Here is a 13555-nt window from a genome sequence, read left to right on the forward strand (position 1 = left end):
TTAAATTAATATTTCACATCCTTACAAGAGGAAACTGAGAACTTACAGCCACTGAAACAGTTGTTTTTTTATTTTATTTTACGTAGGCATCATAAATGATCATTGCATAAAGACACAATATTACCTGACCTATGCAGGCCCCCTATTATTTTTATACACTCACCTTGCCTGCGCTACTCATGTTTCCTTCCTTTGTTGCACTTGGAGACTCCACCCAGCACTTTTGGGTAAGGGGAAGCAAGTGACCAGTTTCCCTGAGACAGTATTTGGTTTAAGTAGCCAATCGTTGACCTGGGAACTTCTTTTGTATGTCTCTTGCGAGCTGCTATGATTCACTAATCAATACCTGCCAGCACCCTAACACACTCGTATGTGTTCCAATGTTAAATACTTTAACCCCTTCACGCTGACTGTACGCAAATATGGGGTCCCTCCAGACTGCTTTTTTCGGTGGGGCCGCTAATTTGCGTACCTGTCTTTGTGCTGGGATCACTCCGTACAGTATGCTCCCAGCACAGAGACCGGTGAGAGCCCGGAGTCCCGTGGTAATGATTGGGACCCAGAACTCCCGAATCTGGATCTCCTGATCACTGTGATAGCCTCTGATTGGCTATCACAGTGACCAGTCACTGTGAAGCCTGCCTCCGTGTTTTCTCTCAAAGTTTGATCTAGGTCAGTGCCAGAGTTAGTATTTGGGCCAAGGTCAGGGTCAGTATTCTTTTCTTTATTATTTTTAAATTCGTATCAGTGTAAGTGTATTTTAGGCAGGATTAAAAAAAAAAAATTTAAGCAAAATGCGCACAATTTCTGGGCTGTACTATGGGTACAAACAACTACTAACATACACATGTGGTATCACTGCGATCATCAAGAGCAGGAGAATCTATTTTTAGTTTTTTTCTTTGGTGGTAGGTTATTGTATTAGTAAGAAATAGAAATATACAGCTAAATTTAAAGAAACAAATTTAATTTTTTTGGGGTCAGTTTTCCTTTTGATAACAAAAAAAAAAATCTGGAGCTATCCATTAACAATTCCTCCACATAAACAATGGTATAAAAAAGTCCAAAATAACAATTGTCCATAGAAATAATGTCTCTTATTAAAAATAAAATCACACAAGTGCACAGATTTTTAATGAGCAATTATTTCTGTGTTGGAATTGTGATTTGAAGCATGTATCAGCGCTGCACCATTGCTTAACTAGTTAACATTGGTCTGAGAACTGTCATCTGATCAAGAGAGTGATGCCAGCAGCCCTGTTCTCTCAGACAGCTGATATTAGTGCTGGCTGCGACATACTGAGAAAGGATTGGTAAGGAGTGAAAGTAGGGTGAGTATATAGAGGGGGTGGACTGCTTTACAGTGATGCTGTCATTGCTGTGCAAGGTGACAGCGTTTCTTTTAAAATGTAAACTTACCTGTTGGGGGAGACTTTGTAGCTGTATCGGTCAGATGCTGATCTGTCTTCCGCCGCTTCTAGGAACTGACCAGAAACTGCCCAAAACTGTTTTTAAATCATAACTCAGAACTCACACAAATCTGTCACTTTGCTCCTGGAGTGATGAGGAAGCCAAAGGAAGTTGCTATGAGCAGCCAAAACTGCCTTCTCTCTCCTGGTATAGATATTTCAAGCTTGACAGGCTTCAATGGGCAAATGCAGTACAGGACATTAACAAGCGTATTCATACACCATGGGTTATAGACGTATACCAGACACGATAACCCTATACTCTGCACCCGGTTTTATGATTGCTGCACAGGGGAATACCCTCGTGTAGCTATGGCGCATTGCCTTGTACAGATTATGGCCCTAAAACAGCCATCTTTGTCCAATGTCCAAATATGCCACACCTTTTTTTTTTTTTTTTTTTTTAAACTGGAGTCTGTTATGATTCTGGTCCTAGAGAACTCAAGATGGAAATGAAGAGGATATTAAGGCAGTAATAGAGAAAACTGCAGAAGGTTTTTCTTCCCCAGTCTGAAGAGGGAGCTTCATGCAACATACTTGCTGACACTGAAAAGCTAATTGCCTCTATCTGCAAAAGCTGTGGCAGTTTGCAAGATGACTCTCCTCTATCTCACCATGCTCCTTTTGGGTAGACTACAAAATCTTGCAAAACCATTTCCTGTGCAAGAGCAGAAAGAATGTGCAGGCTTACGATGATTGGGTCACACCTGAAAGAATTTTCACTCCGATGGTTAAAAGCTTGGACAGCTGAAGCTATCTGCAAAAGGTGCCTCAGATGTATGTCTTTCCAAGGAAGATGTCTAGCGAGGAACTAGACATTTGGAATCTGAAATTTTGTTGGTGTAGGGTCTCCATCACCAGAGTCTCCTTAATCCTTCCTTGTGAGGTTACATTTTTTTCCCTGTCATTAGGGCCTCCATGACAGCTCAGGACCTGGCCATATTCACTCAGTTCAGATACTGACTGCAGAGGCTGTAAGCATGCCCCAATGCCGAGATGATATTTGAGGCCTTAGAACAGGCCAGACCATCGGTTGATAACTGAGCCCATCTCTGACTCGGATTCAGTGTCCCAGTAGTCCATCTCAAAAGAGACTCTTTCTGAGGCATCACAGTCTCTTGCCGTTTTCTCAGAATGACAAGGTAGAGGTTGTTTCGGACATTGAAGCGGTGCATACTACCCTGCATTATAGAGGATCTGTTTGCTTTCTTTAGCCTCAAGTCCTTCAGAGCTCCTACAACTGCAAAGATCTTTCCACAACACCTGCTATTTGCGGTATTCCTGGAGTGGATTGGAAGCACATTGGGTCAAGGGCCCCAGCTGCATTGGAACTGCTCTCTTTGAGCATTAGTTAAATGGTGATCTGAATGCATTCTAGATCTACCACTGACCCACCTTTAATTCGAAACAGACAGGTAGTTGGGGGACTTACCTTTTTTAAGAATTCTGAGTGGTAGCTGGAATCTATCCTTAAGTCTGGGTTCACATATGTGCGGTATATCGCATGTGATTCGCTCAGAACCGCACTGCATTTCTGTGTAAATCACATGCGATTTGTGTGTGGTGCGATTGGAGCCATACATTTTGTATGGCTCTAATCACACCACACCTGCACCAAAAACGTGCAGGACCCTTTTTTTTGGTCTGCACTAGAATCGGCTTGCATGGGTGTTCCTCGTTTTGCGCTCTGCTTTCGTTGTATTGTTAGCTTAACATAAACACCCGCAGCGATGCGCATGATCGGGGTGCGATTCTGATGTGGTGCGGAATTCGCATAGAAAACGCTGTGAATTCCGGACCGCATCAGTGTGAACCAGGGCTTAATCCCAGTTTGATCCAGCTGGTGCTGCCCTCCATCCTGTATTGGTAGTGACCTCTAATCTGTCAGGCTGTGGCAGAGTGAGTTAGATCCCTGAAAATTGAGAATGTTGAACAAATGGCTTCAGTTATGATGGCTTGTTAAAGCACCCAAACTTATATCCCACCTGGTCTAATGTCTACAAAGATGTACAGATGTTGGGACGCTGATGCCACATCTAAATTAAATTACATCTGACTCGCTTGTACATCTTTGGCTCTGTTCTTGATATCTTGATCAGGAATACCATGGGAGGCCAGAGCGTACTGATGTCTCAATGCAGGAGGTTTAAAGAGCTCAGCTGAATCCCACTTTTTATCTACTTCTGCAATAAGTGCCTGCAGGCCCTCAGAACCTGATTCCTAGACAGCTGAAGTTGGAGGCCAAATCCTCTGAAAAGCCTTCTGCATGAATCTGTGCTGCCGCTTCTGCAAGTGAGGGATGATTGTGAATCCTGGTGCATCATTATGTAATTTGCCTTTCCAGCATTCAGATGCATAGAGCACCCATTGCCCCTCAAGCAGTGCCCACAGCTGCTGTCTCTGCCAATGAAGAGGAGGAGCCCTGTTGCTGATCAGAGGGGGGAGCTCAGGTAAGCATGGGGGGGAGGTGCTGGGTAGCCTGCTGAACACTGTTTTTTTTACCTTCATGCATAGAATACGTGAAGATAAAAAAAAAAACCTTGAGCCTTTAGAACCACCTTTGCCAGTCTTCTGGGTTCCTCACACCCCTGAAACCCATGTTCCAGCCTATGCGATTAACTGTCTGGAGTTGTGCCCCATCTAGACCTCCACTTTATTTATTTTTTATTTGTTTTTTATCTCAGGAAAGTTGCCTAACCTTGGGATAGCAAATGCCCTTTATGGTATATGGTGCCCCTGTTGTCTAGAGGAACTCCCAAACCTACAAGGTTAACCAGGACCAGTTTTGGCTGTCTTGTTTGCTCAGCCTAATGCACTTCTTCTTTTTTTTTTTTTTTTTTTCCTGGCATTCCCATTGTGGGACACACAAGGATCCTACATGGAAGCTGTCACCTACAAGATCTGGCCAGATCAGACTCTGTCAGGTTCCAGAGTTGGTTAGTCATCTGTGGGTGAGGTTTGTCAGCTTAAATTGTTATGAAAATCAAATATTCAGTAAATCAGATACAAACTACATGTATTTGATATTTTTAATAGGTTTCTTCCTCTGAGCCTTTTTAAACTGTCTCCCAGCCACTTGCCTACATTGCTGTTGTATGTGTACCTTCCTGTAGGAGTCACCCTATGTGCATGCTTCCACTAAGACGTAAACTGTATATGCTGCATTTCAGAGCGTTGCACACTCGGGCAGCTTGAGAAGGACACAGAGCAAGAGCCATGCCTCTCCTCCTTTCCTTCTCATTGGTGGACAGTGTTTCTCCCATTTGACAGCATCCAGACTCAAGTATGGTCTCTTCACATGCAGGTGGTCTAATCCTCTGTTTCAGGAAAGGAGCATTGGACGTGGACCTCCTTGACTCCAGATTCTGAAAAAACTGGCCAAGTTTGCCTCCTGGTGCAGGGACCCTCTAGTCACCAAAGGTGCTGCTAAAGTAACTCACTGGAATTTTTTTTTTTTTTACTCTGCTTCTTGGTTATTGGATTTATCTGGCTCAGTAGCCTGCAGTATCCTAGATCCTAGAAAAGGGTTTGGTTCCGTTATTCCAAGGCTTTAAGCTAGGCTGATGTGCTTTGTCTCCAGGTACAGGATTCACTGTTGGTTCAGTGGAGTAAATCTAGGGATTTGCATAGCATGATTTTATGCCTTTTGCCTTGCCTTCTTTGCAACCTCTTACTTGTCTTCTTTGCTGGGTTGTGATGGAGAACCTTCCTTTCTCCTCCTCATAGGTCTTGATTAGCTCAGGCAGGTGTGGTACTTCAGCCCACTAGACTATTGTTGGATAGTTTGTGGGCTCTTGAAGTATCTCTGGTCCCGTGGACTGGTTTTACTGTGCTGCTTCATGATCTGCCTTAATAGCTGAGCCATGCAGCCCTAGCCTTGGGAGATCTGAGTAGACTGTTGATCACCTCGTTTCTGTGGAGTCAACCATCACATCTGGATGGCATTAATGCACTTCACAAGAAGGATCCTAACCTATTTATGATCCTATCTGAATCAACATTACTCTTAGCTCCTTTTGAACCTATTCAGTATATTTTTCTTTTCACTTCTATTCCCTGAGGTGCCTTCTTGATTCCATTCACCTCTGGAGTTTTTGTGGGCTGACAGCCTTGCCCTATCTACCAAGGCTTGACAGATTCCAGGTGCCAGGTCACATGGCTACCAGAAATTGCGTCCTGTTGCATGAGTTTACACCAGCCCACTCACCGCCAGCAACTCTCATTGCGTGATGCCCTGGACATGCAGTTTTAGGCGCCAGGCAGCCGATTTCTCTCTCCTCGACTGGTTTTGCTGGTCTCTGTAGTTTTCCCCCAGAGCACGCAGTAGTCTGGGCAGGATTCCAATATCCTGCTGTCAGGCCAGGTGTGAGTGACATAGTCAGGGATGTCCGGGCTCCTCTTCCCGGGCAGTTGCATTCCCCTCTCCCCTGGTAGTTGCATTCCCCTCTCTCAATGCCCGAGCAGGGTCCAAGGAGTAACAGCTTCTTTCTGGGGGACTTGTGTTAGGTCTTCTGCTTCCCACCGTGCCCGAGCCATATCGCTAGCTGGCCTTCTTTTCCCCGGAATGCACCTGGTGCGCACACAGCGTGGGAGGTGGAGGGGTCGACAGGGGGAGGTATGGGAGGACCCGGCGGCCTGTGTGCCTCCTATATGTAGCCTCCATCTGACAGTGGGTGGCCTGGCAGTACTCTAAGTGAGAGTTGGGCAAGGTGGAGGTGGTCTGCTGGAGAATGTAGCGGGGGAGCTGCCTGGGCAGTATGTTCGTCCGCTGTGCCTTGGGGACCCTCTACGCTTCTGCCACAGGATTGCGGTGCGGTGGATCTAGGACAGATGTGCTTTTTCATCATTGGCCTGGGCTCCTGCATGAACCGCAATGTCTTCTACTATATATATATATATATATATATATATATATATATATATATATATATATATATATATATATATCCTTCCATTACCCGATGCCCCAGACATGCAGCTCTCTTCTTCCGCACTGCCATTCACGACCTCGGCTGTCACTTACCATAAACAATAATAAACACAGGTCTCTCCTGTCAGCTCCTGCACACTGCTTTGTATGACTCTACATAGCAGAGCCATACAAAGCAGTGTGCTTACAGTGGAAAACAAACACACAGCAAACAGTGACCAACACAACCCTTAAATCGCCGCACATGTTAACCCCTTCCTTCCCAGTGCCATTAGTAGTGTCAGTGCTTTTATTAGCACTGATCACTGTATTGGTGTCACTGGGGATGTCAGTGACACCAAGTCAGTTCCCCCCAATGTCAGCATGTCCGCCGCAGTCCTGCTACAAGTTGCTGATCGCCTCCATTACTAGTTTAAAAAAAAAAGTTTTAAATTTCAGTATATATATGCCGCCATTTGTAAACTCTGACTTTCACGTAAACCAGTTGATTTACACGTATTGGGATTTTTTTTTAGCAAAGACAAGTAGCAGAGTACATTTTGGCCTAAATTTATGACAAAATTTGATTTAAAAATTTTTTTTACTAGACATGTTTAATAGCAAAATGTCAAAAATATTGTTATTTTTCCTCAAAATTGTCGGGTCTTTTCTTGTTTATAGTACAAAAAATAATAAAAAGCACAGGCGAATAAATACCACCGAAAGAAAGCTCTATTTGTGGGAAAAAAAGGATGTAAATTTCCTTTGAGTGTAGCGTTGCATGACCGCGCAATTGTCAGTTAAAGTAATGCAGCTCCGCATCACAAAAAATTCCCTGGTCAGGAAGGGGGGGGGGGGGTAAATCCTCAAGAGGGCAAGTGGTCAATGATCTGAGAGAAAAATCCAATTTTATTGCTGGATTTTTGATTGACCCTCTTCTCCCTGGTTCAGGTTTGATGTTCTCCTTTTGTGTGGAATCATATTCTCTGATGGTCACCTCCTATCTAGGTCTTGAGCTTCAGATTGACCCTTCATGCACTCCTTTTGTGTTGGCAGCTCCCCTTCCTGGTAGGGGGTGGGGGTCATCCTCATCCAGTTCATAGATCCTTCAGATAGAATCTGGTTTGCAGGAAGTTTTTTCTTGAGGCAGCTAGCATTTTTAACTTTTTTCTCCTACCTCCCAGTCAGTTGGACTGCTTTTGGGCCTCCTCACTGGATCTAAATACTTGTCACTCAGTAGAGGAGAAAAAAAATGGGATTCATGTATTCATGCTAAAATCCTTTTTCTTGAAGCCCATCAAGGGGTTCTGAAATTAATTATGTAGTCTTTAATGATCACTTTATGTAATTATTAGGTTGTGATGAATAAATGTTTTCTATTTGCACAGGACACGGTTGACATTTTGGTTGGATGGCATATAGATCACACGCAAAAACCTTCCCTCACACAACAGGTGTCTGGTAAGCTGATTTTTCATTAAGAGAATCGCTTTGGTTTGTATTATACTTGCTTCGTTTCACATCTGGATGTAGTTTTTAAATTGATCATCAAACCGCGAACAACATTTTCATGGTGCGAACTGCAGGTTTTAGAAAAGTAGTAACACTACTAGTAGAATTCAGGTGTTAGTCTGTCAGAATAAAATGGCGCAGTTTGAGAAATTCCGTACATCCACACCGCTTGTGTGGGTGCGGGTATTTGATTTTTTTTTTTTCATTCAGCTCTGGTTGAAGAAAAAAACTCAGTGTGTACCCTGCTTTACTTTAAACACCTGAGAGACACTGGAGTCTCACTTTGATTGCTGAAATAGAAAGTATATGTAGTGCCAATGGTTTTTCATTACGCTGGGCTTTAGCAGTTTAACTTTTGTATAAAGTGTTTCAGTTTGTCTGTGTTTTATCAATTGACCTTATCATTGGTTTGCTGTTGCAGGATGGTTACAGAGTCTAGAACCATTTTGGGTTGCAGATCTGGCATTTTCCACAACTCTACTGGGACAGTTTTTGGAAGACATGGAAGCCTATGCCGAGGTAAGGGACTGCATTCTCAGCTACCCAAGAGAATGCCTTACATATAACACACTTTAAAACATTGCTTCTCTGTGTGTGTGTTTTTTTTTGTTTTTTTTATTGTAGACTTTTTTCTTTTCCTCCTTTTTCTTTTGGTAAGGGTTAGTTTTTAACCACTTGACTCCCAGGCCAATTTTGACACTTCTCACAGTGCATTCATAAAATATTCATGCCCCCCTTCACTTTTTTCAATTTTATTGTGTCAGCCTAATACAGTTGCTTACATTTTTTTTTTCTCAATCTACATTCAGTACCCCATAATGACACAGTGAAAACAGAATTTTAGAAATGTATGAAAAAGGAAAAACTGAAATATTACGTCATAAGTATTCAGAACCTTTGCAACAACACCTGAAATTTAGCTCCGGTACCTCCCATTTTCCTTGATGGTTGCTAAGATGTTTCTATACCTTTTTATGAGTACCCCTGTGGTAAAATAAATTGTTTGGACATGATTTGGAAAGGCACACATTTCTTTTTTTATGAGGCCTGACAGCTGACTATGCACACTGTATAAGAGCAAAAGCCATGAGGAACTGCCTGCCTAGCTCAGAGACAGGATTATTGTAATGCACAGCTCTGGGGAAGGCTACAAAAATAATTCTCCTGCACCTGAAGGTTGCCAAGATCACAGTGGCCTCCATAATTCTCAAATGGCAGACGTTTGGCATAACCAGGACTTTTCCAAGAGCTTGTTGTTTGGTCAAACTGAGCAATCTGGGGAGAAGGGCCTTTGCAGTAGAGGTGACCAAGAGCCCAATGATCCCTCTGAGCTTGAGATCCTGTGTGGAAATGGGACATAGTTTCAGAAGGACAAATATCACTGCAGCCCTACACCTTTTATGGCAGAGTGGGTGGACAGATGCCATCTCCTAAATGCAAAACACATTAAAAGCCCGCTTGGCGTTTGCAAAAAAAAAAAAAGCACCCAAGAAGACTGTCAGGAACACGATTCTCTGGTCTGATGAAGCAAAGATTGAACTGTTTGGCCTCAATTCTAAATGTTATGTCTGGAGGAAATGAAGTATCGCTCATCGCCTGCCCAATACCATCCCAACAGTGAAGCATTGTGGTGGCAGCATTATGCTGTGGGGTCTTTAACTTGTTGCCGACAGCAGATAGCCGAATGACGGCTGCACTTTTTTTTTTAATTGTCAGATCCCTCTTTAGTCTGGAACGTTGCTTTTCGCAAGTTCTCTGTTGCAGCTGGGGTTGTGCCAGATGTGGACCTCCTTCCTTCCAGTTTCAACAATAAACTCAGCAGGTATTGTCTGTAGTTCCAGGGATCATCTAGCTACGGCAGTGGATGTTCTGGTGAATCTGTGGGATCGGATTAGCATGATCTTTGCCTTTTTTCCTCAAACTCTTTTCTCCTATGCTCTGCAGGATCAAGGTGAAGATCTTCATATGCAAGTGTTGTGGTACTTGAACCTCAGAGACTTCTGGGGACTCCCTGTGGGATCTCTAGATCACCTAGATTTTCTGTCTCAAGGACCACTTTACCCCAGCTTCTCATTTGCTGACTTTAAAGGTCTTTCCGTGGAGCTTAGATCCTAAAAGACAAGATTTTTCCTGATTCAGTTATCCCTACACTTCTCATACCTAGGTAATCTGCTTCTCGCAGTGTTCACGCGGGGGCGTTACCTAGGGTGTCTGGATGCAAAAGGAATCTAGGAATAGCCTAGGAATGCTCACGCCTTCCTGATGTCATGCATCCATCAGGGCACTTTGATGTTTGTATAAATCCTGCTAAGAGCCACCCCACTGCTTGAATTTAGGCTGAGGGCTCTTGGGAGGAATACTAGGGCAGTGTGAGGATTTTAGGAAGTTACAGTATGTGCAACACCCTGCTGGTCCCTCCCACATGGAGAAGCGCAGAGACTAAGTAATGAGACCACTGTGACTAAAAGGGCATGATGATGGGTTTAAAATGTTAACATTTGTTAGAGAGGAGCCACCAGGGCAAAATATAAGCAAATTAAACTTCAGCTTTAAGCTGACTTGTGTTTTGGCGTATATTGGTTTATAATGGAAAATTGCAGAATCTAGAGCTTATGAATACTACCGTCTCACATTACAAACTCATGTGTATGGAAATGTCTAATGTTACTTTTCCTTTTTCCCCATTAGGATCTTGGCAATGTAGCTTCTGGTGAATCCGTGGATGAAGACATTCCTCCTCCATCAGTTTCATTACCTAAGCTTGCTGCCCTTCTCAGAGTGTTTAGTACTGTGGTACGAAGTATTGGGGAGCGATTTAGTCCAATTCGAGGACCTCCCATTACTGAAGCATATGTCACTGATGTAAGTATACAAATCAGCCCTGTACAGTTTTTGGCAAAGCTCGCTATCTTTTTGTCCTGCTGCAGATTTTTGGAAGCACAATTCCTCCTACTAATACCTTTGATTCGGCACTCTTCCTCCCATTGACACTAATGATGGGGGACCATTCCTCCCATTGACATCCATGATGGGGCACCATACCTTCTACCAATACCAATTATGTAAACGTTATTTCTCCTTTTACTGACCACCAAGCCTGGGGCATTTTGTGCTCCCAATGGCCACAGTCTGGCCCCCCAATGCCAAAGGACAGTAAACTGGCCCTTTTGTTTAGAAAGTTTGGAGACCCCTTCTTTTAGATGTTTAAAAAAAAAAAAAAGTGTGTGTATTCAAGGATCTGTGAGGTAATTCATTTGCAGCTGTAAAATGTGGGTCGTCTTGTTTTTACATACCCTTTTTAAAAGGAGCTCTACAGGTTTCTCAAGTACTTATTGGCATACAGAGATTTGTGTTGTATTTAAGCTTAGGTTCACACTTGTGTAGACTGTACGGCCTGCGTTTGTGCTGGCACGGCAGCCCATTCAATTCATGGGCTGCTGTGCCTGCTTTTCCGCGAAAAAAAGTGCATGCACATTTTTAGAATGGCCGCAGGGAAATCGCATGGTCTTTTTGACCTTGCGATTCCCGCAAACACACTGTGGGCTGGGATTGTGGCGGGGTGCTATTGAGAATAAATGGCAGCCCTGCACGTCTTGTAAGAGCAGCAAGATTTGGCTGCCAGTGGTTGCGGGTGCAAGAACAGATGTGATACCTGTGACCATTCCACACAGTGTGAACCAGTGCCAGGAGATGTATTTATGTAGTCAAGCAAGCTATATGAGGAGGGGTGGTAAACGCAAATTAAATAAAAAGAAAAGGCATTACACACCGTAGAAATGTATGAATCCGTGTAAGTCATCTTCAAGGAGAAGTAGGGCCAAAGCTCTTCGTTCTGCACTCCTATGACCTTTTTTCAGCTGACAGCAGGCTAAAGCCTGCTGCTGGCTGACATCACTGAGCTGGTTCAGGCTCTGAAGGCATCCGGACTTTAAAGTCTGGTTCCGCCCAGATGCCTGGAGGCTGGCTCTGTTTCCTAGCAAACAGCTGAGAACCAGAGACAGCCGCTCTTGCCCTCTCCACAGCCTGGAACTCCAGTAATTGCTACAGGGGCATAATAAAGAGCCAGTGACTGACTGGCTCTCTGTTCATTGAAGACTAAGAACTGAGAGATCAGCGATCTTTGATCGTTCAATTCTCGGTCTTAGAGGGGGCAGGGACTGATGCAGCATCCAGTTAGGTGAGTATGAATGTTTTGTTTTATTTTTATTTTATTTTTTTTACATCCCCAAACGTCTCGAAGTGAAGTACTTAACACTCTTTTCTTTTCATTAGATACTATATCGTGTAATGAGGTGTGTAACAGCAGCCAATCAGGTATTTTCTTCAGAGGCTGTACTGACAGCTGCCAATGAATGTGTGGGTGTGCTGCTTGGCAGTATGGATCCTAGCATGGCAATTCACTGTGAGATGATAATTGCATACGGATTAGACCAGCTGGAGAATTGCCAAGCATCCGGTACAGATTACATTATCTCAGTCCTGCATTTACTTACTCTGGTAAGCTTGTGCTTAAATTCTTACTCTTAAAAACAGCTTAAACATTTTAACAACTAGGTCTATTGGCTTGTTGGCAGGTATGAGAAATAATTTTAATGTATGCTTTGTCTTTGATAATGTTCCAGCCATTTCCTTATTATCTTCATTGTTATCTATACCGGTAGTTACTTTCTAGCCAACTATACTAAATATACACTAGTAGGTTTTCAAACGACCGTGCGTACAAATATACGTACACAAATTCTCAGTACATTCGATGGCTTGATGAATGTTTGAAAGTACTTAACGTTTGATCTTGAAACAACTTTACCAAATGAAAAACCAAGTACACTGTAAGAAATCCAAGAAAAAAAATTTCATCTTGCTCTTTTGAATGTTTTTGTTACTCTTGTAGAAATAAAATGTCAAATTAACCCCACAAATGATTAGAAAATTGAACGAATGTTCTTAATATGAAAAATTCTGAACAAAATGCTACCATGGTATCGTCCGCTTAAGTCTTCTAATTACCAATGTACATAGTTTGGTGTCCTGACAAGTAGTTCTTCGAAAGGAGAGTTGCGGACAAGGATGCCTTGTTCTCCTAGAGACTTCCAGAAAGTTTCTAAGAGGATTTAGATCTGTGCAAACCGGCGCTAATATTTTTCTTTAAAACTAAAACCACAAAGTCTTGTCCATGTATGGTACAGGTAAACACATTATAGACTACGCAATACGTTCTTAACCTCATGAACCGCATCATTCCTATATTTACAGGTAACTTCGTACACTAAGGGCAGCGTAAGAATACTTTGCGGGTGGTGGTAATCAGGCTGATTTACACTGTTAATCTTGTTGCATTATATTTATTTTTTAATTTTTTTTTTATGATTTTCAGATTGTTGAACAAATTAATACTAAACTACCCTCGACTTTTGTGGAGAAACTTTTTGTCCCAGACTCAAAACTACTTTTAATACGTTACCATAAGGAAAAGGAGGTAAGATATATATATATATATATATATTTTTTTTTATTTTTTTTCTTTCTTTCTTTGTATTATATAGTGCTGATTACTAGTAAATTTACGGGTTACTCCTGTAAGTAAGTGTGTCACCCTGGGCAAATAATAAAACCGTACATAGGTAGAGGTCATTTAGGTAAAAATCCACGTCATCCGTAGATGCAG

The 13555-nt window shown here is 42.7% G+C and overlaps 1 protein-coding gene across 2 annotated transcripts in view; it reads left to right on the forward strand.

Annotated features, from left to right (window-relative positions):
- The window catches only part of SMG1 (SMG1 nonsense mediated mRNA decay associated PI3K related kinase), a 283265-nt gene that overhangs the window by 59793 nt on the left and 209917 nt on the right, over nucleotides 1-13555 (forward strand). For both annotated transcript variants that reach the window (XM_089679071.1, XM_089679072.1), the window contains exons 8-12: nucleotides 7767-7839; nucleotides 8312-8409; nucleotides 10579-10752; nucleotides 12163-12387; nucleotides 13265-13366. In XM_089679071.1, coding sequence (XP_089535197.1) covers nucleotides 7767-7839; nucleotides 8312-8409; nucleotides 10579-10752; nucleotides 12163-12387; nucleotides 13265-13366 — 672 coding nt within the window. The remainder of the gene's footprint in view (nucleotides 1-7766; nucleotides 7840-8311; nucleotides 8410-10578; nucleotides 10753-12162; nucleotides 12388-13264; nucleotides 13367-13555) is intronic.

This window comes from Staurois parvus, unplaced genomic scaffold, assembly GCF_062004578.1.
Source record: "Staurois parvus isolate SC_StPar_1 unplaced genomic scaffold, SC_StPar_1.0 ptg000217l, whole genome shotgun sequence".
Classification (NCBI taxonomy): domain Eukaryota; kingdom Metazoa; phylum Chordata; class Amphibia; order Anura; family Ranidae; genus Staurois; species Staurois parvus.